This window comes from Chrysemys picta, chromosome 16 (genome assembly GCF_011386835.1).
Source record: "Chrysemys picta bellii isolate R12L10 chromosome 16, ASM1138683v2, whole genome shotgun sequence".
NCBI classification, from domain to species: domain Eukaryota; kingdom Metazoa; phylum Chordata; order Testudines; family Emydidae; genus Chrysemys; species Chrysemys picta.
In genome coordinates, this window is record NC_088806.1 from 12508878 (window position 1) to 12528992 (window position 20115).

Genomic DNA, 20115 nt, shown 5'->3' on the forward strand with positions numbered 1-20115 from the left:
GGGGAAGGGGGGGAAGAGGGGCTGTGTGTTGCTTCAGGCACCGCCCCCAGCAGCTCCCATTGGCCGGGAATGGGGAACTGCAGCCAATGGGAGTTGCTGGGGGCGGTGCCTGAAGCAACACACAGCCCCTCTGCCCCCCCCCCCCCCCCCATGTTCCAGCCTCTTCCCGGAGCGGCACGGGGACAGGGCAGACAAGCAGTGGGACGGAGATGATAGGGGCAGCGTTGAAACATTTGCAGCTGCGGGAGGGGAAAAAAGAGAGAGTAGTAGTTTAAAAAGACATTTTAGAGAACAATAGGTTGGCAATTTAAAAGGAGGGGCTGCGGTTTTAGGGTTAACGTGCAGCACAAACCCAACTAACCCCCCCCCCCACCACCACCACCACACACACACACCCAATTCTCTGGGATGATCACTTCAACCCTCCCCCCACCACGTCACTAACGGCCACCTCTAAATGTCCCCTTAATAAAATTACCCTATTTCAACCAGGTGACCATGAGGAGTGACCATCCAGGATAGCTTCATGGAGATCTCCCTGGAGGATTTCCGCTCCATCCCCAGACACGTTAACAGACTTTTTCAGTAGTTGTATTGGCCGCAAATGCATCCTAAATTGCCAACAATCTTCAGGGCAAATTAATCAATAAACATGCTTGCTTTTAAACCATGTATTATATTTACAAAGGTACACTCACCAGAGGTCCCTTCTCTGCCTGGCAGGTCCGGGAGCCTGCCTTGGGTGGGTTCGGGGGGTACTGTCTCCAGGTCCAGGGTGAGAAACAGTTCCTGGCTCTCGGGGAAAATGGTTTCTCTGCTTGCTTGCTTCAACCTCCTCCTCTTCCTCGACTCCAAAATGTGCATCCCTGTTGCGTGATAATCCATTGACAGAGTCAAAGCACAGGAGTGGGGTAGTGGTGGCTGCACCCCCTAGAATGGCATGCAGCTCATCATAGAAGCGGCATGTCTGGGGCTCTGTCCCCAAGCAGCCGTTTGCCTCTCTGGTTTTTTGGTAGGCTTGCCTGAACTCCTTAAGTTTCGTGCGGCTCCGCTGAGGGGCCCCGTTATTGCCTCTGTCCTTCATGCCCTTGGAGATTTTTTCAAATGTTTGGGCATTTCGTCTTTTGGAACGGAGTTCTGATAGCACGGATTCATCTCCCCATACAGCAATCAGATCCCGTACCTCCTGTTCTGTCCATGCTGGAACTCTTTTGCAATTCTGGGACTCCATCATGGTCACCTCTGCTGATGAGAGCTGCACTCACCTGCAGCTTGCCACGCTGGCCAAACAGGAAATGAGATTCAAAAGTTTGCAGGCCTTTTCCTGTCTACCTGGCTAGTGCATCTGAGTTGAGAGCGCTGTCCAGAATGGTCACAATGGAGCACTCTGGGATAGCTCCCGGAGGCCAATACCGTCGAATTGCGACCACACTACCACAAATTCAACCCGGCAAGGTTGATTTCAGCACTAATCCCTTCGTCAGAGTACAGAAATCGATTTTACGAGCCCTTTAAGTCAAAAAAATGGCTTTGTCGTGTGGACGGGTGCAGGGTTAAAATCGATCTAACGCTGCTAAACTCGTAGTGTACACCACAGCTATATAATCAGTGTTATTCAATTCCGTTCCATAGTTAGATGTACAATTTTAAAATGCTACTCTCTCTCTGGTAGCACATCCAATAGCTTTGAGTATTCATTCCTGATGACTGAACTGCTCTTGAACTTTCTCCATGCCATAATGGAGGAGTGGAAAAGAGACACGCACAAAAAGAAATTGTTTTAAGTAAATGGTCATTTGTCTCAAAATCCACCAAAAACCTGAACTTCACCCTATGACAAAAAACTAATATCCAGTTATGTTATCAAAAGCCCTCAGGAAAGAAAAACCCACAACACACAAGCGAATAATACAGTTTCAGTATCATATAAAATGAAATTCCAGAGCATCTTACATCTCATGATGCCAAATTAGAACTGATTTTCCTATTACGCTGTCCTCTGGTCCATTCAAACCTTCTTCACTCAGCACCACCTCATTACAATTCAGTCATGTTAGTTACAAAGGTTTTAGCATCATCATAATAGGGCAAATCAGCCAATCTTTCCATCTGGAAAGGCTGAAATGATACTTTTTTTCTACCTTTCCTCCTGCCTTTTAATTACATCTCACTATATTCTAAATCAGAAAACTGGTAGAAAAACTACCTCCTCTTCAGAACAACAACAAGTAATGTCAGAAAACCTGGGAATGAGACTCTCGCCCAACCAGGAAATTTGCAATGTGATGCTCAGAGTTTATCAGGACTAGGAAGGGTGATGGAGATCAGGTCAGCACAAGGGGAAAGCTAACCACACCACTGCACCTGGGTTATGTCTGCCCTGAAAAGATAGTTGTGTTTTTACAACAAGATAGCTAATTTGAGCAATTTAGGCTGTATCTACATTCGAGACCTTACAGTGGCACAACTGTATTTATGCAACCGCGCTGGTGTAAGTTCTCTTGTGAAGTCGCTCTATGGTGGCGGGCGAGAGCTCTCCCGTCGACATAATTAAACTACTCCCATTGAGCGGTGGTAGCTATGTGGGCGGGAGAAGCTCTCCCACCAACACAGCGCTGTACACACTGCCAATTATGCCGACAAAACTTATGTTACTCAGGAGTGGGGTTTTTCTTCACACCCCTGAGCGACATAAGTTTTGCCGACATAAGCGGTAGTGTAGACATGGTCTACTCAATGTAGAGTTCTGGTGGAGACAAGGCACAGATAGTTTTTATCTCACTGTAGCTAGATGAGGTCAACCCTCTCTCTCCCAACTCGGATTGATGGACATTTCTGTCAAGAGGGATACACATTCCCATAACTCATAAGACAAAGGAGTTGATAGAAAGGATCACAGGATTCACCCCAAAGTAAGGTGAGCTGCAAAAGATAGAAGGTGGCAACTCACCAGAAGGGAGCTGAGAGACTACAGTAAAGGAAATGGTGCAATTGACCTTAAAGACCAATATGTGGGAATTAGCCAACGTATTACCAAAACAAAACCCAAAGCAAAAAATCTTTGGGCAGCCCTCCTGAATACAAGTATAGTGTTATTCTCCTGTGTGGATTCTCTGATGTGTGATGATCCGTGAACTGACTGAAGCCTTTCCCACATACAGGGCACGACTAGGACTTCTCTCCTGTGTGGATTTTTTGATGTGAGACAAGCCGTGAGCTAGAAGTGAAGCCTTTACCGCACTGAGGGCATCTGAAGGGTCTCTCTCCAGTGTGGACTCTCTGGTGTTTATTAAGCTCTGAGCTCCGAATGAAGCTTTTCCCGCACTCAGAGCATGTGTAGGGTCTCTCTCCTGTGTGGTTTCTCTGATGTGTGATAAGGCTTTCTTTCCGAATGAAGCTTTTCCCACACTCAGAGCATGTGTAGGGTCTCTCTCCTGTGTGGTTTCTCTGATGTGTGATAAGGCTTTCTTTCCGAATGAAGCTTTTCCCGCATTCAGAGCATGTGTAGGGCGTCTCTCCTGTGTGGTTTCTCTGATGTATGATGAGCTCTGAGTTCCGACGGAAGCTTTTCCCACACTCAGGGCAGCTATAGGGCGTCTCCCCTGTGTGGATTCTCTGATGAGCAATAAGGTTTGATCTCTGACGGAAACTTTTCCCGCACTCAGAACATGTGTAGGGTCTCTCTCCTGTGTGAATTCTCTTATGTGCGTTAAGGTGTGAGTGTGAACTTAAGCTTTTTCCACACTCAGGGCATGTGTAGGGGGACTCCCCCGTGTGTCTTCTCTTATGTTTGATCAGCTGTGATCTATCAGTGAAGCTTTTTTCACACTCAGGGCACGAGTAGGGTTTCTCTCCTGTGTGGATTCTCCGATGTGAGACAAGCTGATAGCTACAAACGAAGGCTTTCCCGCATTCAGGGCATCTGTAAGGTCTCTCCTCAGTGTGAGTTCTTTGATGTATGATCAGCAGTGAGCTCCGAATGAAGCTTTTCCCACACTCAAGGCACGTGTAGGGTCTCTCACCTGTGTGGATTCTCTGATGCATGATCAGCAATGAGTTCCGATTGAAGCTTTTCCCACACTCAAGGCACGTGTAGGGTTTCTCACCTGTGTGGATTCTCTGATGTGTGACAAGCTGTGAGCTCTGACGGAAGCTTTTCCCACACTCAGGACATGTGTACGGTTTCTCTCCCGTATGGGTTCTCTTATGTGTGATAAGCTGTGAACTATGACTGAAGCTTTTCCCACACTCAGGGCATGAATAGGATCTCTCTCCTGTGTGGATTTTCCGATGTGAGACCACCTGTGAGTTAGAAATGAAGCTTTTTCCACACTCAGGGCATGAATAGGGTCTCTCCCCTGTGTGGATTCTGTAATGTGTGGTAAGGTTTGAGCTGCGACTGAAGCTTTTCCCACACTCAGGGCATGTGTACGGTCTCTCTCCTGTGTGGATTCGCCGATGTGTGACAAGCTGAGACCTAGTATTGAAGCCTTTCCCGCACTCAGTACATCTGAAGGGTCTCTCTCCAGTGTGGATTCTCTGATGTATGATAAAGGCTGAGTTATGTTTGAAGGTTTTCCCACACTCCAGGCAGATGTACGGTGTTTCTCCTGTGTTGATTCTCTCATGTCTAATAAGGTCTGAGCCTCTACTGAACTTTTTCCCTGGTCTGTGCTGACTCTCATGGTCGTTTGCCTGTGCACAACTCCAGGAAACATTCCCTTTGGATCTTTCTGAGAATGTCCCATGTGCTTCTACTTGCTCAGCATCGTCTCGTTGAGGATTCTCCTCCTCATTCACCATCCCATCATCTGCTAGGATAGAGAGAGAAACCAGACACAGGTCACTCCCTTTGCCAGAGGAAAAGGGAACCTCAGAGAGAGGAATGGAAGAAAGGGGGGAACAAACAAAAGTGAGTGACGGAGAGATCAAACAAAGAAAGCTGAATTTCCCCCAAACCTTTCCCCAAATGAGAGAGACGAGGGGATCAATTCTGGGTCTAAATTTCAACTAAGTACTCGGGGAAAAAGCAGACTGGGGAGTGAGCTAATATCAGGCGAGAGTCAGGAAAGGTAGGAAGCCATAAGTGAAGTCTGCCATGAGGATGCCACACCTCCTGAGAACAACCCTGAACTCAGAAAGCTCACAGGGGCTTTGTAGGAATCCCAAATATTTCCTTAATTCAGGGACAGATTTTGAGTTGGTTTAACTGATTCCTCACCTGTGCAGGCATCTCTCAGGGTCTCTCTTTCCTCAGAGTCCTGGAGGTCTGGGACCCATGGTTCCTCCCCTCGTTCCAGCCAGGAGATCACATGAGGTTTGGAAACTAGAAACCCTGCACAAGTGACAGAAAACAAGTGAGATCAGTGGAATTTGATGGATACTTGTGTCACATTCTGGGGGTGCAATCCAGACCCCCGAAATGTTGTCACCACCTGCCCTGTAATCCTGGGTTCCTCACAATGCTTTGCTGTTGTAGCTCCCAGCCTGGGCCGCTGACAACCAACCTACCATAAGAGCAAAAGAGCAGCCGTACTGGGTCAGACCAGAGGTCCATCTAGCCGAGTATCCTGTCTACCAATAGTGGCCAATGCCAGGTGCCCCAGAGGGAATGAACCTAACAGGTAATGATCAAGTGATCTCTCTCCTGCCGTCCATCACCACCCTCTGACAGACACAGGCTAGGGACACCATTCTTTACCCATCCTGGCTAAGTCATTAACGGACTTAACCTCCATGAATTTATCCAGTTCTCTTTTAAACCCTGATATAGTCCTAGCCTTCACAACCTCCTCAGGCAAGGAGTTCCACAGGTTGACTGTGCGCTGTGTGAAGAAGAACTTCCTTTTATTTGTTTTAAACTTGCTGCCCATTAATTTCATTTGGTGGAGCCTAGTTCTTATATTATGAGAATAAGTAAATAACTTTTCCTTATTCACTGTCTCCACATCACTGATGATTTTATATACCTCTATCATACTCCCTACACAGATCAGCACTTCCGGAGCAGGGGAATAACATACTAGAGGAGGCTTCTTTTCTTCTTCAAGTGATGGTCTCTATTGTATTCCACCGAGGGTGGGTAACGAGCAGTACCTAGATAGGCAGAGGGTGAGAGGAAGACGACGGAACTGTGGAGTGGAGGATCTTTGCACTGAATGAGCTGTCTGCCACAGAACCACACTCTGAAGCATAAGGAGAAGAAAAGATGTGTACCCAACTCCACGTGGCCGTCTCATATATGTCCGTAAGGGTCACGTCACGGAGCCCGGCAGTAGTCCATGTTGGCACTCTCGTGGAATGGGCCCATATCCCACATGGTTGGGGAGGAGCTCACTGGGAATCAATGGAGGGGTGTGTAAAATAATGTAAATTAAAGATGTTTGGATGTGCCCCTCTCCTATGACTATGGAGGAGCAGGATCAATGACCTATGGCAAGGGGTGGACAATTGGGTGTACTGCATATGAGGTGTTTTTCTGGAAATGTACATATTACTAGGGGACACAATTACACTAGCCCCTAACCAAATTACACACATCTACACTCTGCTATCTGGACTTTGGTGCACAAATGGATCTGTAAATCTTATTGCTGTGAATAATTGAACCAGGGCATACTGCCTATTCCATACCAAATGGTTACGTTTGTTTGGACAATAACCCATTTTTCTGTGGACATTCAATAGACTTATGATGTGGACAAAAGCACGCAAAATCTGCAGGGGCAGCTTGTTGCAACTGCCAGCAAATGGACACATTAAGATCTTAACCCTGTCGAAGGTGGTGGCTCGGATGTTGGACCATAGTGCAGTGGTCAGGACTCTCAGTGTTGCTGTGCATTGTGGATTGTTAACTCTACTTGTGTTACACTGCATATGGAGATAACCTATAAGTAATGTAGTAAGCCCTCCCCGCCCCACAGCAAGACAACCCGGACCCAATCTTCTCGGGCCCACTATAATGGGAACACTAATTGGAATAGGTGTGGTATGCCCGTACGAGAGAAGGTGCAGGGCACTGTACTACACAAGGGGCAGTGGGCCAAGTAGAATATCACACCTTCCATCTTGATGCCTGGCCCTATCAGGAAATGTGTCACCATGTGTCCTATGCTTTTCCAGGGATACCTGGGCAGGAGGATCCCAAAAGAAAAAGAAAAAAAAGGGGTGGAGTGTTAGGATATAGAGATTCAGGCCTGTCTTTGAGACTTTAGGTGTATTCTTATCACTTAGCTAGTTACAGAGGTATAAAAGAAGAATCAAAATCAGTCTGTCTGTCTGTGTAAGGGCCTTCTCTTACTGTGACAGTCTGAGGCCTGGTTCTTAGGCTAAGGCCTTCGGCTAAGCAGCAGAGGCCAGCCATAAACTGGGAAGTGTATGGTCACATCCTCACATTCCAAACTAGTCACATTGAAATAAGGTGCCAGTGGGCTGTTAGGAATACAATCCTGTCCTGATATTCCTATCACCTCCAGAGAAAGGGAAGAGCCTAGAAGATGTAAAAGGAAACTTACTTTGATAGCATCCTGTCTGGCAAGAACTTACTTATTGATAGCTGGGATGTGAAATCCTTATTTCTGTATTGTTCTATCACTGTAGTCTCCACTTCCCTATTGTTTGTATAATCTCTGTCTCGTTCTGTGATTGTTTCTGTCTGCTGTATAATTAATTTTGTTGGGTGTAAACCAATTAAGGTGGTGGGATATAATTGGTTAAATAACCATGTTACAGTATGTTAGGATTGATTAGTTAAATTTCAGTAAAATGATTGGTTAAGGTGTAGCTAAGCAGAACTATAAGTTTTACAATATAGTTTGCAGTCAATCAGGAAATAAGGGGGAATGGGGGTGGGGAAATTGGAATCATGTTTTGCTAAGGGGGGAATGGGAACAGGGAACGGGAACAGGGATGGCTCTGTGGTGTCAGAGCTTGGAAGGGGGACACTGAGGAAGGAAACTGGAATCGTGCCTGCTGGAAGTTCACCCCAATAAACATCGAATTGTTTGCACCTTTGGATTTTGGGTATTGTTGCTCTCTGTACTTTAAATAGGGAAAGAGTCCCAGTCTACTGCTGGTTAAGCAATTCTACCCTGACAGTGTATTCCACTAACAAAGCACAAAGATAAGTGGACCTTGTTTTTAACTAATTTTGAAAAACACAAAAGCTAATGCAATAGGTGGTCTTAGGCATGTGAACCCCTGTACAGTGAAAATGAATGGTTAGTGTTTTTGCACAGCTATAATTGGTTCAAGCATAGATAAGAGAAATCCTCATTTTAACTACGTAATGGGGGGTCAGAAGACGGGATCGTTGGAACTTAACTCAGAGACACAGCTCAAGATCAAAGGTGCCAGGACTTTTACCCCTGCATGACCACATTGCGCAGAAGACGGAGCTCCAGACGAGAGCAGATCCTGACTGGCCACCGGGAGACGTCCAGCTGTCTTTGCTGGGAGGGGTGAGCATTAGATGCTTGGCGTGTGTATTCTGTTGATTAGTTGGTAATAAATACATGAACATGTTTAAGGATATGACTGTGTAAGGCTCTTTCATTGGGAAAGGGCCCTGCAGACCTGTAGCACCCTGAGTTCACTAGGAAGGGATATTGGCCCTGAGCCCAGGGAGGGGTGAAGTTGGGCCTCTTGTCCCTCTGTACCCACAAGGATGGGGAGGGGGTGGGAGCGTTAAATTGTGCGGGTTACATCCTGACTAAAGAAAGAAAATGCGTCACCAGGGACGAGAGGACAGCAGAAGCTCTGACTTGGACCGGGCGGCGGTGAGAGGGAACTGGAGACGCAGGCAAAACCACAAGGCAACGCAAGGGCGCACACGTGACCCCACAGACACTACTACTATAAAAAGCTCCGGCTCTGGGAGCAGGGCGCATGCGCATTAGCCTCAGTGGAATTCAATAGGGACCATCGCTCAAAGAAGAACCTGCTTTAACCAACACACACGGCATTGACGAAACTCTGTAGTGCAGACGTTGCCATAGTTAGGTCAGCCTAGCCCCCACTTAGACACAGCTGGGTCTGCGGAACAATTCTGGGCTGGCCACTTTCAGCTGTAGCGCTTGCAGTGCAGACATGCTTTTAGTTCCAAGAGAGCTCTCTGTGTGAATCCATGACAGCTCTGTAACAAAAACACCTCATGTGCCCTTGTCTTTACACTCTGATTATAGTCATATGACTATGCAGCAAACTATGTGGCTCTGGGAAGAAGGATAAAGGAGTTTGAGGCGTAAGTGGTGTTCTCGTCCATCCTCCCTGTGCAGGGAAAAAGCCTGGGTAGAGACCGTCAAATTGTGCAAGTCAACAAATGGCTAAGCAGGTGGTGTCGGAGAAAAGGCTTTGGATTCTTCGACCATGGGATGGTGTTCCAAGAAGGAGGCGTGCTAGGCTTAACAGTGAAATCCTTGCTGATCTTAAACACAAAAGAGAAGCTTACAAGAAATGGAAGCTTGGACAAATGACCAGGGAGGAGTATAAAAATATTGCTCAGGCATGCAGGAGTGAAATCAGGAAGGCCAAATCACATTTGGAGGTGCAGCTAGCAAGAGATGTTAAGAGTAACAAGAGGGTTTCTTCAGGTATGTTAACAACAAGAAGAAAGTCAAGGAAAGTGTGGGTCCCCCCTTACTGACTAAGGGAGGCAACCTAGTGACAGAGGATGTGGAAAAAGCTAATGTACTCAATGCTTTTTTTGCCTGTCTTCACAAACAAGGTCAGCTCCCAGACTGCTGCACTGGACAGCACAGTATGGGGAGTAGGTGACCAGCCCTCTGTGGAGAAAGAAGTGGTCCGGGACTATTTAGAAAAACTGGACGAGCACAAGTCCATGGGGCCGGATGCGCTGCATCCGAGGGTGCTAAAGGAGTTGGCGGATGTGATTGCAGAGCCATTGGCCATTATCTTTGAAAACTCATGGCGATCGGGGGAGGTCCCGGATGACTGGAAAAAGGCTAATGTAGTGCCCATCTTTAAAAAAGGGAAGGAGGAGGATCCGGGGAACTACAGGCCAGTCAGCCTCACTCAGTCCCTGGAAAAATCATGGAGAAGGTCCTGAAGGAATCAATTCTGAAGCACTTAGAGGAGAGGAAAGGGATCAGGAACAGTCAGCATGGATTCACGAAGGGGAAGTCGTGCCTGACTAACCTAATTGCCTTCTATGAGGAGATAACTGGCTCTGTGGATGAGGGGAAAGTAGTGGATGTGTTATTCCTTGACTTTGGCAAAGCTTTTGATACGGTCTCTCACAGTATTCTTGCCGGCAAGTTAAAGCAGCATGGGCTGGATGAATGCACTATAAGGTGGATAGAAAGCTGGCTAGATCGTCGGGCTCAACGGGTAGTGATCAAGGGCTCCATGTTTAGTTGGCAGCCGGTATCAAGCGGAGTGCCCCAAGGGTCGGTCCTTGGGCCAGTTTTGTTTAATATCTTCATTAATGATCTGGAGGATGGCGTGGACTGCACTCTCAGCAAGTTTGCAGATGACACTAAACTGGGAGGAGTGGTAGATACACGGGAGGGTAGGGATCGGATACAGAGGGACCTAGACAAATTAGAGGATTGGGCCAAAAGAAATCTGATGAGGTTCAAGAAGGACAAGTGCAGAGTCCTGCACTTAGGACGGAAGAATCCCATTCACTGCTACAGACTAGGGACCGAATGGCTAGGAAGCAGTTCTGCAGAAAAGGACCTAGGGGTTACAGTGGACGAGAAGCTGGATGAGAGTCAACAGTGTGCCCTTGTTGCCAAGAAGGCTAACGGCATTTTGGCCTTTATAAGTAGGGGCATTGCCAGCAGATCGAGGGACGTGATTGTTCCCCTCTATTTGACATTGGTGAGGCCTCATCTGGAGACTGTGTCCAGTTTTGGGCCCCACACTACAAGAAGGATGTGGAAAAATTGGAAAGAGTCCAACGGAGGGCAACACAAATGATTAGGGGGCTGGAGCATATGACTTATGAGGAGAGGCTGAGGGAACTGGGATTGTTTAGTCTGCAGAAGAGAAGAATGAGGGGGGATTTGATAGCTGCTTTCAACTACCTGAAGGGGGGTTCCAAAGAGGATGGATCTAGACTGTTCTCAGTGGTGGCAGATGACAGAACAAGGAGTAATGGTCTCAAGTTGCAGTGGGGGAGGTTTAGGTTGGATATTAGGAAAAACTTTTTCACTAGGAGGGTGGTGAAGCACAGGAGGCTTGACAAAGCCCTGGTTGGGATGATTTAGTTGGGAATTGGTGCTGCTTTGAGCAGGGGGTTGGACTAGATGGCCTCCCGAGGTCCCTTCCAACCCTGTGATTCTATGATCCTATATCAAGCACAGAGGGAAACTGAGGTATGTACTGGAATCACAGAAATATTACCAAAATTCCCACATCCAATGGTCATAGGCCTCGGAGAGAAAGCAAATGGTAGGGGCTGGACTTTAATGCATCCAATAAGGATAAATGAAATATATTGTTTAAAAAAATAATTTGTTATGCCACTGGTCATTTAAAATTTGTGTACGTCTAAAAATGATACTGGGATGGGACATAAGTCAAAGGGGGAGGGGAACAGGACACAGAAACCAATCTACACATGTATGAGTAGTAAAGGTATAGAGCAGGTGTAGGCAACCTATGGCACACATGCCAAAGGCAGCACACGAACTGATTTTCAGTGGCACTCACACTGCCCTGGCTGCTGGCCTGGGGTTCCGGCCACCGGCCCCTCTCAGCCTGCTGCTGGCCCCAAGTCCCGGCCACTGGTCCGGGGGGCTTTGCTGCCCGTCTGGGGTCCCGGCTGCCAGCCTGGGGCTCTGCAGCTGCCCCCAGCTGTGGCCCACTGGCCCCAGCCTGGGGCAGTGAGGGGTGCAGACAGGGGCTAGAGGGGGCGCAGCAGCACCCCCACCTTAAAAATTGTTCCAGCGCCACTGTACAATATTTGTAAGTTCTGATTTGCTGCTTATATCACTATCACGCCACGTGGAACAGCGCACTGGTTTGATGTTGAGATTAGAATATACCTGCAAGAACTGGAATCAGAATTTTCTGACAGATTTCAAGATTTCCAGCAATTTGGCCCAATGCTTTCTTTTCTAATGAAACCTGAAAAGTTCAACGAAAGAACCTTGGATTTGTCTGTATTTCAGTGGATGGGTGTTGAAGATTTCGAAATGCAACTCATTCAGTTAAAAAGCTCAGAATTGTGGGCATCAAAGTTTGGAGATCTGTGGAGTGCACTTGAAGCTACCGAGAGAGTTCCTGGGGCCTCTACTCTGACCTGCTGGACGTCCCTGCCAGGGAAATGTAACTGTTTGAAAAAAATTGTGTTTGCAATGCTTTCAGCATTTGGATCCACATACCTGTGTGAACAGGTATTTTCACACATGACATCTGCCCTCTGTCCCAATCGAAGCCGGTTAACAACTGATCACTCAGAAGCCCGTGTGCAGCTTAAAGTATCCAAATCCGTGCCATTGGAAAACTCAGCAAGGAAAAGCAAGGGCAAGATCACACTAAACTAATAAGATCTGCATTTTAATTTAATTTTAAATGAAGCTTCTTAAACCTTTTTAAAACCTTGTTTACTTTACATACAACAATAGTTCAGTTCTATATTACAGACTTATAGAAAGAGACCTTCTGAAAACGTTAATGTATGACTGGCATGTGAAACCTTAAATTAGAGCGAATAAATGAAGACTCGGCACACCACTTCTGAAAGGTTGCCGACCCCTGGTATAGAGTTATTATTACAGAGGTTCTTTAGAGAACCCACAGCTTCCAATAACCAAGGGGACAGGACTCCTTACCTAGCAAGGTCAGATTCTCATAGTTCTCCTGCATGACATCTCTGTAGAGGGCTCTCTGAGCGGGGTCCAGCAGAGCCCACTCTGACTCGGTGAAATACACAGCCACCTCCTCGAAGGTCACCGGCCCCTGAAAGAGCAAGAGCCCCTCACTTAGTAATTTAGTACAACCCCAGGATTCCTGGGAGAGCAGGAACAGGAAAATGGAAGCTTGGGAGCAACAGGGTAGCACAGTCCCACTCCCACCCTGAGGAGCCAGGAGGCACCAGGTTGAGGGGAGAAAAAGAGAGCCCCTCACGCTGCCCAGTGGGGACAGGGGTCTTCATATTGATCACACACCTACTAACCAGAGGCTGATACAGGAAATGGAGTCCCCGGCAGGGTCAGGGACAGCCTCCTGGCGGCAATCCCAATATCTCCCACCCATAAAATTATATATAAACAAACACCTGGAAGAAAGAGGAAATCGACAGGAAATAATGTCAGAAGCTTGGAATTGTGGAACATTAATAAGGCAAAGCAAAGAAACAAATGGAGAACTCTCTGGCCAGCAGAATTAAGGAAATATGAAGGAGGGTTCTTGTTTTTTAGTATATCAATAACAAAAAAAAAATCCTAACAATGTTATTGGTCCATTACTAGACAGAAAGGGCAGAATTATCAATAATAATACAGAAGAAGTAAAAATGTTCAGTGAGTATTTCACTCCTGGATTTGGGGAAAACAAGCAAATGATGTCGTGATATGTTTATGATGACAACACCACTCTTTTCATTAAAATAATAAGTCATGAGGATGTTAAACAGAAGCTACGAACGTCAGACATTTTTAAAATCAGCAGTTCCAGATATCTTCCATTCAAGAGTTTTAAAAAAGCAGGCTGAGGAGCTCACTGGACCATTAATGCTGCTTTTCAATAGCTCTTGCAACACTGCAGAAACTCCAGAAGACTGGAAGTCAACAATAAAGTTGCCCCTATATTTAAAAAAAATTGTAAAAGGGATGACCAAGATAACAGGCCTGAAATCGAACATGGGCAAGATAATGCGGGGGCAGAGGGGGAATATTAATAAAGAATTAAAAGAGGGTAATATAATTCATTCCAATCAACAACAATTTAGGGAAAACAGATCCTCACAAACTAATTGGATTTTTTTTTTTTTGAAGGTGATCAGAAGTTCGGTCGATAAAGAAATAGCGTTAATGTAATATACTTTGATTTCTCTAAGGTATTTGACCTGGTACAGCATGATACTTAAACAACTACATCAACACAAAATTAACATGACATACATGAACTAGATTCAAAACCAGCTGATACATTTCAAAGTGTAACTCTAAATGGTCACGTGGGTGGGTTTCTATTGGGGTCCCACAGGGATCGGTTATTGGCCCTCTGCTATTTAACTTGCTTATCAATGACTTGGAAGAGAACATATCATCACTGATGAAGTTTGCAGATGAGACAGAGTTTGGGAGAGTGGTAAATAAAAAACAAAATATATGGAGATATACCTGTCTCATAGAACTGGAAGGGACCTTGAAACATCATCAAGTCCAGTCCCCTGCCTTCACTAGCAGGACCAATTTTTTTTGCCCCAGATCCCTAAATGGCCCCCTCAAGAATTGAACTCACAACCCTGGGTTAGCGGGCCAATGCTCAAACCACTGAGCTATCCCTTCCCCCAAAGTGTATGAAGTGTGTCTGTTGGTTCGGGCTGCAGCACTAGGAGTCTGGGAAGTTTTTGCAGCCCTGGCCAGGGGGTTATTTCCTGTTCCACAAACGGGAAAGTTCCACACCCAAACCCCAGGAGTCTGCTCCTTCAATGTGGGGCCTAATCCGAATTCATTCTGGCAAGTTTGTCCCCTCCTCTTCCCCACCCTGGTTATTTCCTGCCCAATTCCACCTCCAGGAGCTCCCACCTTTCTGTACATTTACTGCCCATCTCCCTCCAGCCAGAACCCACCACCAGCTCTGTGATAATCCCATACCTCAGCTAACTCCGCTGCAGCCATTGCCTTTCCTCTGGAAGGGTGGGACGATCCAGAGCAAAACATGGACGTTATTCTATAGCCTGTCGGGGGGAAAAGAACAATTGCAGAGATTTCAGAAGAGGCTTTTGTCCACTTCACACAGAGGCCCCACCAGACTTTTTTCTGTGGCAAGTGACTATCTAGGCTCTCCCACAGTGATTTTATTAGCGATAGGTCTTCCCACCAGGATTAAAGCCTCCCAGGCCTACTCTACATTATAAAGACCTCATCTGCACTAGGTCAACGTAAGCTGCATGGCATTGACTTAGTTGCGCGTGTCTCTGCACTTAAATTTCTCTCCCACCAATGTAAACTGTCCATTATGCCAACACGGTAACACCCCTTCCCCAAGCAACGCTGAGCCATGGTCGATGTACTGAGGTCAACACAGTGCAAGTCTTCCCCCCTTTCCCTTCCTGACACCTCCACCCTCCAGACACACAAAGGGCAAACCCCACTGAGGCCCAGTCTCTTCCCCTCCTGAATCCCCCAGTTTGCTCCCTGGGCAGATCCTGGCAGGAGCTGAGGGCAGCCGCTTCACTGCTGTACAGGCAGCTCCCAGCCCTCCTTCAGGGACATTCACAACCAGGGAGCACATTCCCAGGGGCTGTGAAATCCGAGGCTCCCGGGACATTTGTGCAGAGTCACTTCCCTGCCCAACCCCAGCACTTTCCCTGAGGTCTCTGGCTCAGCGGTTGGTGTTGGCAGAGACCGGGGCGACTGTGGGGGGCTAGTTCCAGCCACTGGAGAAAGTCTCTCCCCTTGGCTGGGCACAGAAGGAGCTTTAACGAAGGTCTCTCCATGGCACAGACCCTGCTGGGACAGAGGAGCTGCTCGGCCCAGCATTCCCAGATCACACTGGAGGCAGCAGCGTGTGACGCAAGAAACTCAAACCCGACACCTTGAGTGGAAAGTAAGAGAGAGCAGCCGCCCCTCCGTCAGCAACAGCCAGCGCCCCCGGTGACAGTAACTAATGACACCACCTCCCTCATGTTAATACAGAGTCACGCAGTGTCTTTATTGCAATGTCAATCCAGACACTGGAGTCAATGAGACCGGAAATGTGGTATAGGAGGAAGGAGCCAAAATCCTTTAAAACATATAATGGGGGATCCACCCTTTCCCACCACCGCTGCTCCCCACATCTGGGGCAAGGACTCAGGACGATTTGCCAACCACCGTTTGGGCAGGGATGGGGGTTTGGATGTTGCCACACATATTTTATCAGAATAATAATGACCAGCAAATTATGAGTTTTCCAATGGTCCCTCACAAGGCATAATTTGTACAATGATTATTGTAATCAGGTGTAGGGTGTGGACATAGGGCTACATTCTGTCATCTCCCCCCCCCCCCCACCCCCGTGCCATCCATTCACACAGGCCCAGGCCAACGCTGCTTTAACAGGAGAGGGGAGGGGATGGAGGAGCCAAAAGAGTCAACAAATTCCCATGTCCTGTCCCTGGCAAATAACGACCCCCGGGACCCAGCTCAGCACCGGGGGGGAAAGACCCCTCATGGTGACGGTCTGTCCTGTGTTATGGGCTCTCTTCAGCACAAGCAGTGGTCAGCATGTGAGGGGTTAATGCAGGAGGGGGAGAGAGGCGGTGGCTTCTCTGGGCACTGCCTGAGGGAGCAGGGACCCGGCCATGCACAGAGCAGCCCCAGGAGGGGAGGAAACCCCTCACCCCGCACTGGGGAAAGGGAAGGTCAGTCAGGGCCCAGCCCAGGGTCCTGTCAGCAGCTGGGAGACACCGTACCCCAGACAGCGAGCGGGAGGCCCCCCAGCTTTCATAGAATCGTAGGCCTGGAAGGGACCTCAAGAGGTCATCTAGTCCAGTCCCTGGCACTCAAGGCAGGGCTAAGTATTATCTAGACCATCCCTGAGAGGTGTTTGTCCAGCCTGATCTTAAACACCCCCAATGATGGAGACTCCACAACCTCCCTGGGCAATTTACCCCAGCGCTGAACCCCCCTGACAGTAGGGACGTGTTTCCACCTGTCCGACCTACACCGCCCCGGCTGCCAGTTAACCCCGTGGCTTCTGCTCCAGCCGCAGCGGTTCCGGGGAACGATTCTTCCCCCTCCGCATGTGCCTGAAACCTGGTCTCGCCTCCCGCTCGGCCTCTTTCCCCCGCAGCGACTGTGGGGCGAGTCGCCTTCACCTGCAAACATGCTGCTGTTAACGGGATAACGGGGTGGGGGGGAGGGGCACGGGGCCGGTAACGGTGATAACAGGCGGGGGAGGGGGGGTGAGAGCAGGTAACGGACACGGGCTCGGGCCGCGGGGGGCCGGGGCGGGAGCAGAGGGGTCCCGGGGGCACGCGCACTAGAGGGCAGGGGCGGGGCCCGCCTACACGCGGTGACGGGGGGGCAGAACAGGCTCCACGAGGGGAGGGGGGAGGATCCCCGCCCCCCCGCACTCACCCGCTGTCGGTCCCCGGGCCCGGCTCTGCCCGCGCGCGCAGGGCTGGGGGCGGGTAAACGCCCCCTCTCCTCAGCGCGAGCTGCGCCTGCCCGGAAGCTGCCGCTCGGCGGCGCGCGGGGCCTGCTGGGAAATGGAGCCCGTCATGGGGCCCCGCCCCAACCCTGCTCCTCCCCTTTTACCAAGGCCACGCCCCCTTCTCAGTGTCTTCCCCAAGGCCCCGCCCCTACTCCTACCTTTTCCCCGAGGCCCCGCCCCCTGGGCAGAAGCTGGAGTTGCTGGGGCGTCTGGGCCACTCTGGGGAGCCCCAGACCCTCCCCCTGCCCTGGGTGCTGCGCCCTGGCAGTGCTGTAGCCAGCTTCTAAGAGGAGGGGGAGCAAACATAAAAAAGGAGCCCCCCTTCGCTCCTCTGGCCACGGCCCCCTTGGCTCCTCCTCTGACCACCCCGCCCCTCCCCCACATGGCTCCTCCGGCCCTGCCATGCCACCCCCGTGCCCAGCCCCTCACGCCTCTGCCCGCGGCTGCCGGCCGCCATGCTGCGCTCCCCCTGCTCCTCCAGCCGCGCCCCCCCCGCCGCTCCTCCGGCTATGCCCACCCTCCCCCCATCACTGCCGGCCGCACTGCGGGCCGCCAGCCTGCGCCCCCCCCGCTTCTCCGACCGCGGGGCCTGCTGGGAAATGGAGTCTCCCGCCGGCTCTGGGCCGGCGCCGCGCATGCGGAGCGATCAGCGACTACTGGCACGGGGCGGCCGGGGAGGGTCCGGTTCTGACGTCGCCCTAGCAACGCTGCTGAGCCCGCGAACCCCGGGAGCTCACCTCCCGACTCCAAACTGATTCGCGACCGACCGGCAGACATCTGGAGTCACCAGCTTCCACACTGCGATCGCCATGTGCTTCTCCACCGAGAGGGCAGCTCTCATTTGGGTGTCCTTGCGCCTCAGTGCTGGGGCGAGCTCCGCACACAGTTCCGGGAAGGTGGCTTTCCTCCTCCAAAAATACTGTAGCCACTGCTCATCATCCCAGACCTGCATGACGATACGATCCCACCACTCAGTGCTTGTTCCACGAGCCCCAAAGCGATGGTCCACCACGTGCAGCTCTTCCAGGAATGCCAAAAGTAATCTAACGTTGCTCCTATCCATGGCAGATAGCACGTCAGGCAACTGTGAATCCTGTTGAGTTAGGAGCTTCACGAATAATGGCACTGCCATTCGGGATGTGTTAATGACAGTTAGCGGAGCATTGGAGAGCAGTGCGGGATCCAGCTTTTCACACAGAGATGACAGGGCCAACAGCAAACAAGGGCCATTGAAAAATCCCGTGAAACAAAGTGCTAGGGAGGAGTCAGTTGTCATGGTACATGTAGGTATGAATGATATAGGGAGGGATAGGAGAGAGGTCCTGGAAGGCAAATTTAGGCTGCTAAGTAAGAGATTGAAGACACCATGGTTGCATTGTGTGAAATGCTTCCAGTTCCACCCGGAAGTAATGTTGATTTCTGCTCATTTATCAACAGGCCTAAGGCCTGACAGGTGGCCAATGCTATGTCCATGGTTTGTGTTGGGAGTGTGCAAAGCAGAGGAACACGGATCCAGGCCTGAGGTTTGTTGTTTTCTGAAGGGTTTTGTGGGTAGGAAGGCTCATTGGGGGAAAGGCTGGGTACCAAGCTGAAGAGAGTTCTATGGGAAGGAGGGGTAGAGACTGTAACCATCTGTGATGTTATTGATATAATCTGGGACCATATAGATCATTGTTGCAACCAAAGTCCTGTAGTGGCACGCAAATCTTGTATAAAGGGGGTCAAATGGGGTGTCTAAGACAAGGTTATGGTTTGCGGGTTATGATTATGCTGTCTATATGTGTGTATCACTTTTGTAGTTGAAGTTATGAATATTGGCTCTATACTGTCTGTATTTCAAACTTATGCTATGCTTCTGGGTGAAATCCCAGACAAACTGGTGTTAGCTCTGCCTAGCCTGCTTGATGGCCCATTAAGGACCATCAGCTATACAATGGACCCATTGAGAGAAGGCAGATACGCCTTGTAACTCAGCAAAGTATGCAGGGACTGGCCCATGTGGCTCCAGACTCCATTTTGTTGTAATTTTCCACAGTAAGAACAAGGAGGTGTTCTTACACCTGGAAAAGACTATATAAGGCTGATGCCTCATCTCCATCTTGTCTTCAATCCTGCTTCATACCTCTGGAGGAACTTTGCTACAAGCTGAAGCTTTGAACAAAGGACTGAGGACCCATCCCAGCGGGGGATGTATTCCAGAGACTTGATTTGAACCTGCAGTTTATTCCATCGCTGCTGCAAGCCTGAACCAAGAACTTTGCCATTACTGTATGTAATTGATTCCATTTAACCAATTCTAACTCTCATCTCTATCTTTTTCCTTTTATGAATAAACCTTTAGATTTTAGATTCTAAAGGATTGGCAACAGCGTGATTTGTGGGTAAGATCTGATTTGTATATTGACCTGGGTCTGGGGCTTGGTCCTTTGGGATCAGGAGAACCTTTTTCTTTTACTGGGGTATTGGTTTTCATAACCATTTGTCCCCATAACGAGTGGTACTGGTGGTAATACTAGGAAATTGGAGTGTCTAAGGAGATTGCTTGTGAGACTTGCAGTTAGCCAGTGGGGTGAGACTGAAGTCCTCCTAGTCTGGCTGGTTTGGTTTGCCTTAGACGTGGAAAAACCCCAGCCTTGGGCTATAACTGCCCTATTTGAGCAATTTGTCCTGAGTTGGCACTCTCAGTTGGGTTCCGCCAGAACCGCATTGTCACACCATCCAATGAGGATGGGATTCAAATCTCTGCGGATTAGCAGTCCATCACCTTAGCCACTCGGCCAC

General features: G+C 49.1%; 2 protein-coding genes across 19 annotated transcripts in view; one reads left to right on the forward strand and one right to left on the reverse strand.

The window, feature by feature from the left end:
* Positions 1-20115, forward strand: part of LOC103306853 (zinc finger protein 436-like) — a 495746-nt gene that overhangs the window by 284548 nt on the left and 191083 nt on the right. The window lies entirely within an intron of this gene.
* On the reverse strand, positions 199-17379 carry LOC135975931 (zinc finger protein 420-like). Of its 2 annotated transcripts, XM_065569707.1 has the most exons (6): positions 17259-17379; positions 14790-14872; positions 12801-12927; positions 5222-5335; positions 699-4850; positions 199-239 (listed from the first exon to the last, which is right to left on the reverse strand). In XM_065569707.1, exons 2-5 carry the CDS (start codon positions 14853-14855, stop codon positions 3169-3171), a joined length of 1989 nt encoding a protein of 662 aa, XP_065425779.1. In that variant the 5' UTR covers positions 14856-14872; positions 17259-17379; the 3' UTR covers positions 199-239; positions 699-3168. The 2 variants fall into 2 exon arrangements, with proteins under 2 accessions (XP_065425779.1, XP_065425780.1); XM_065569708.1 differs by lacking the exon at positions 199-239 and having other exon boundaries at positions 4742-4872.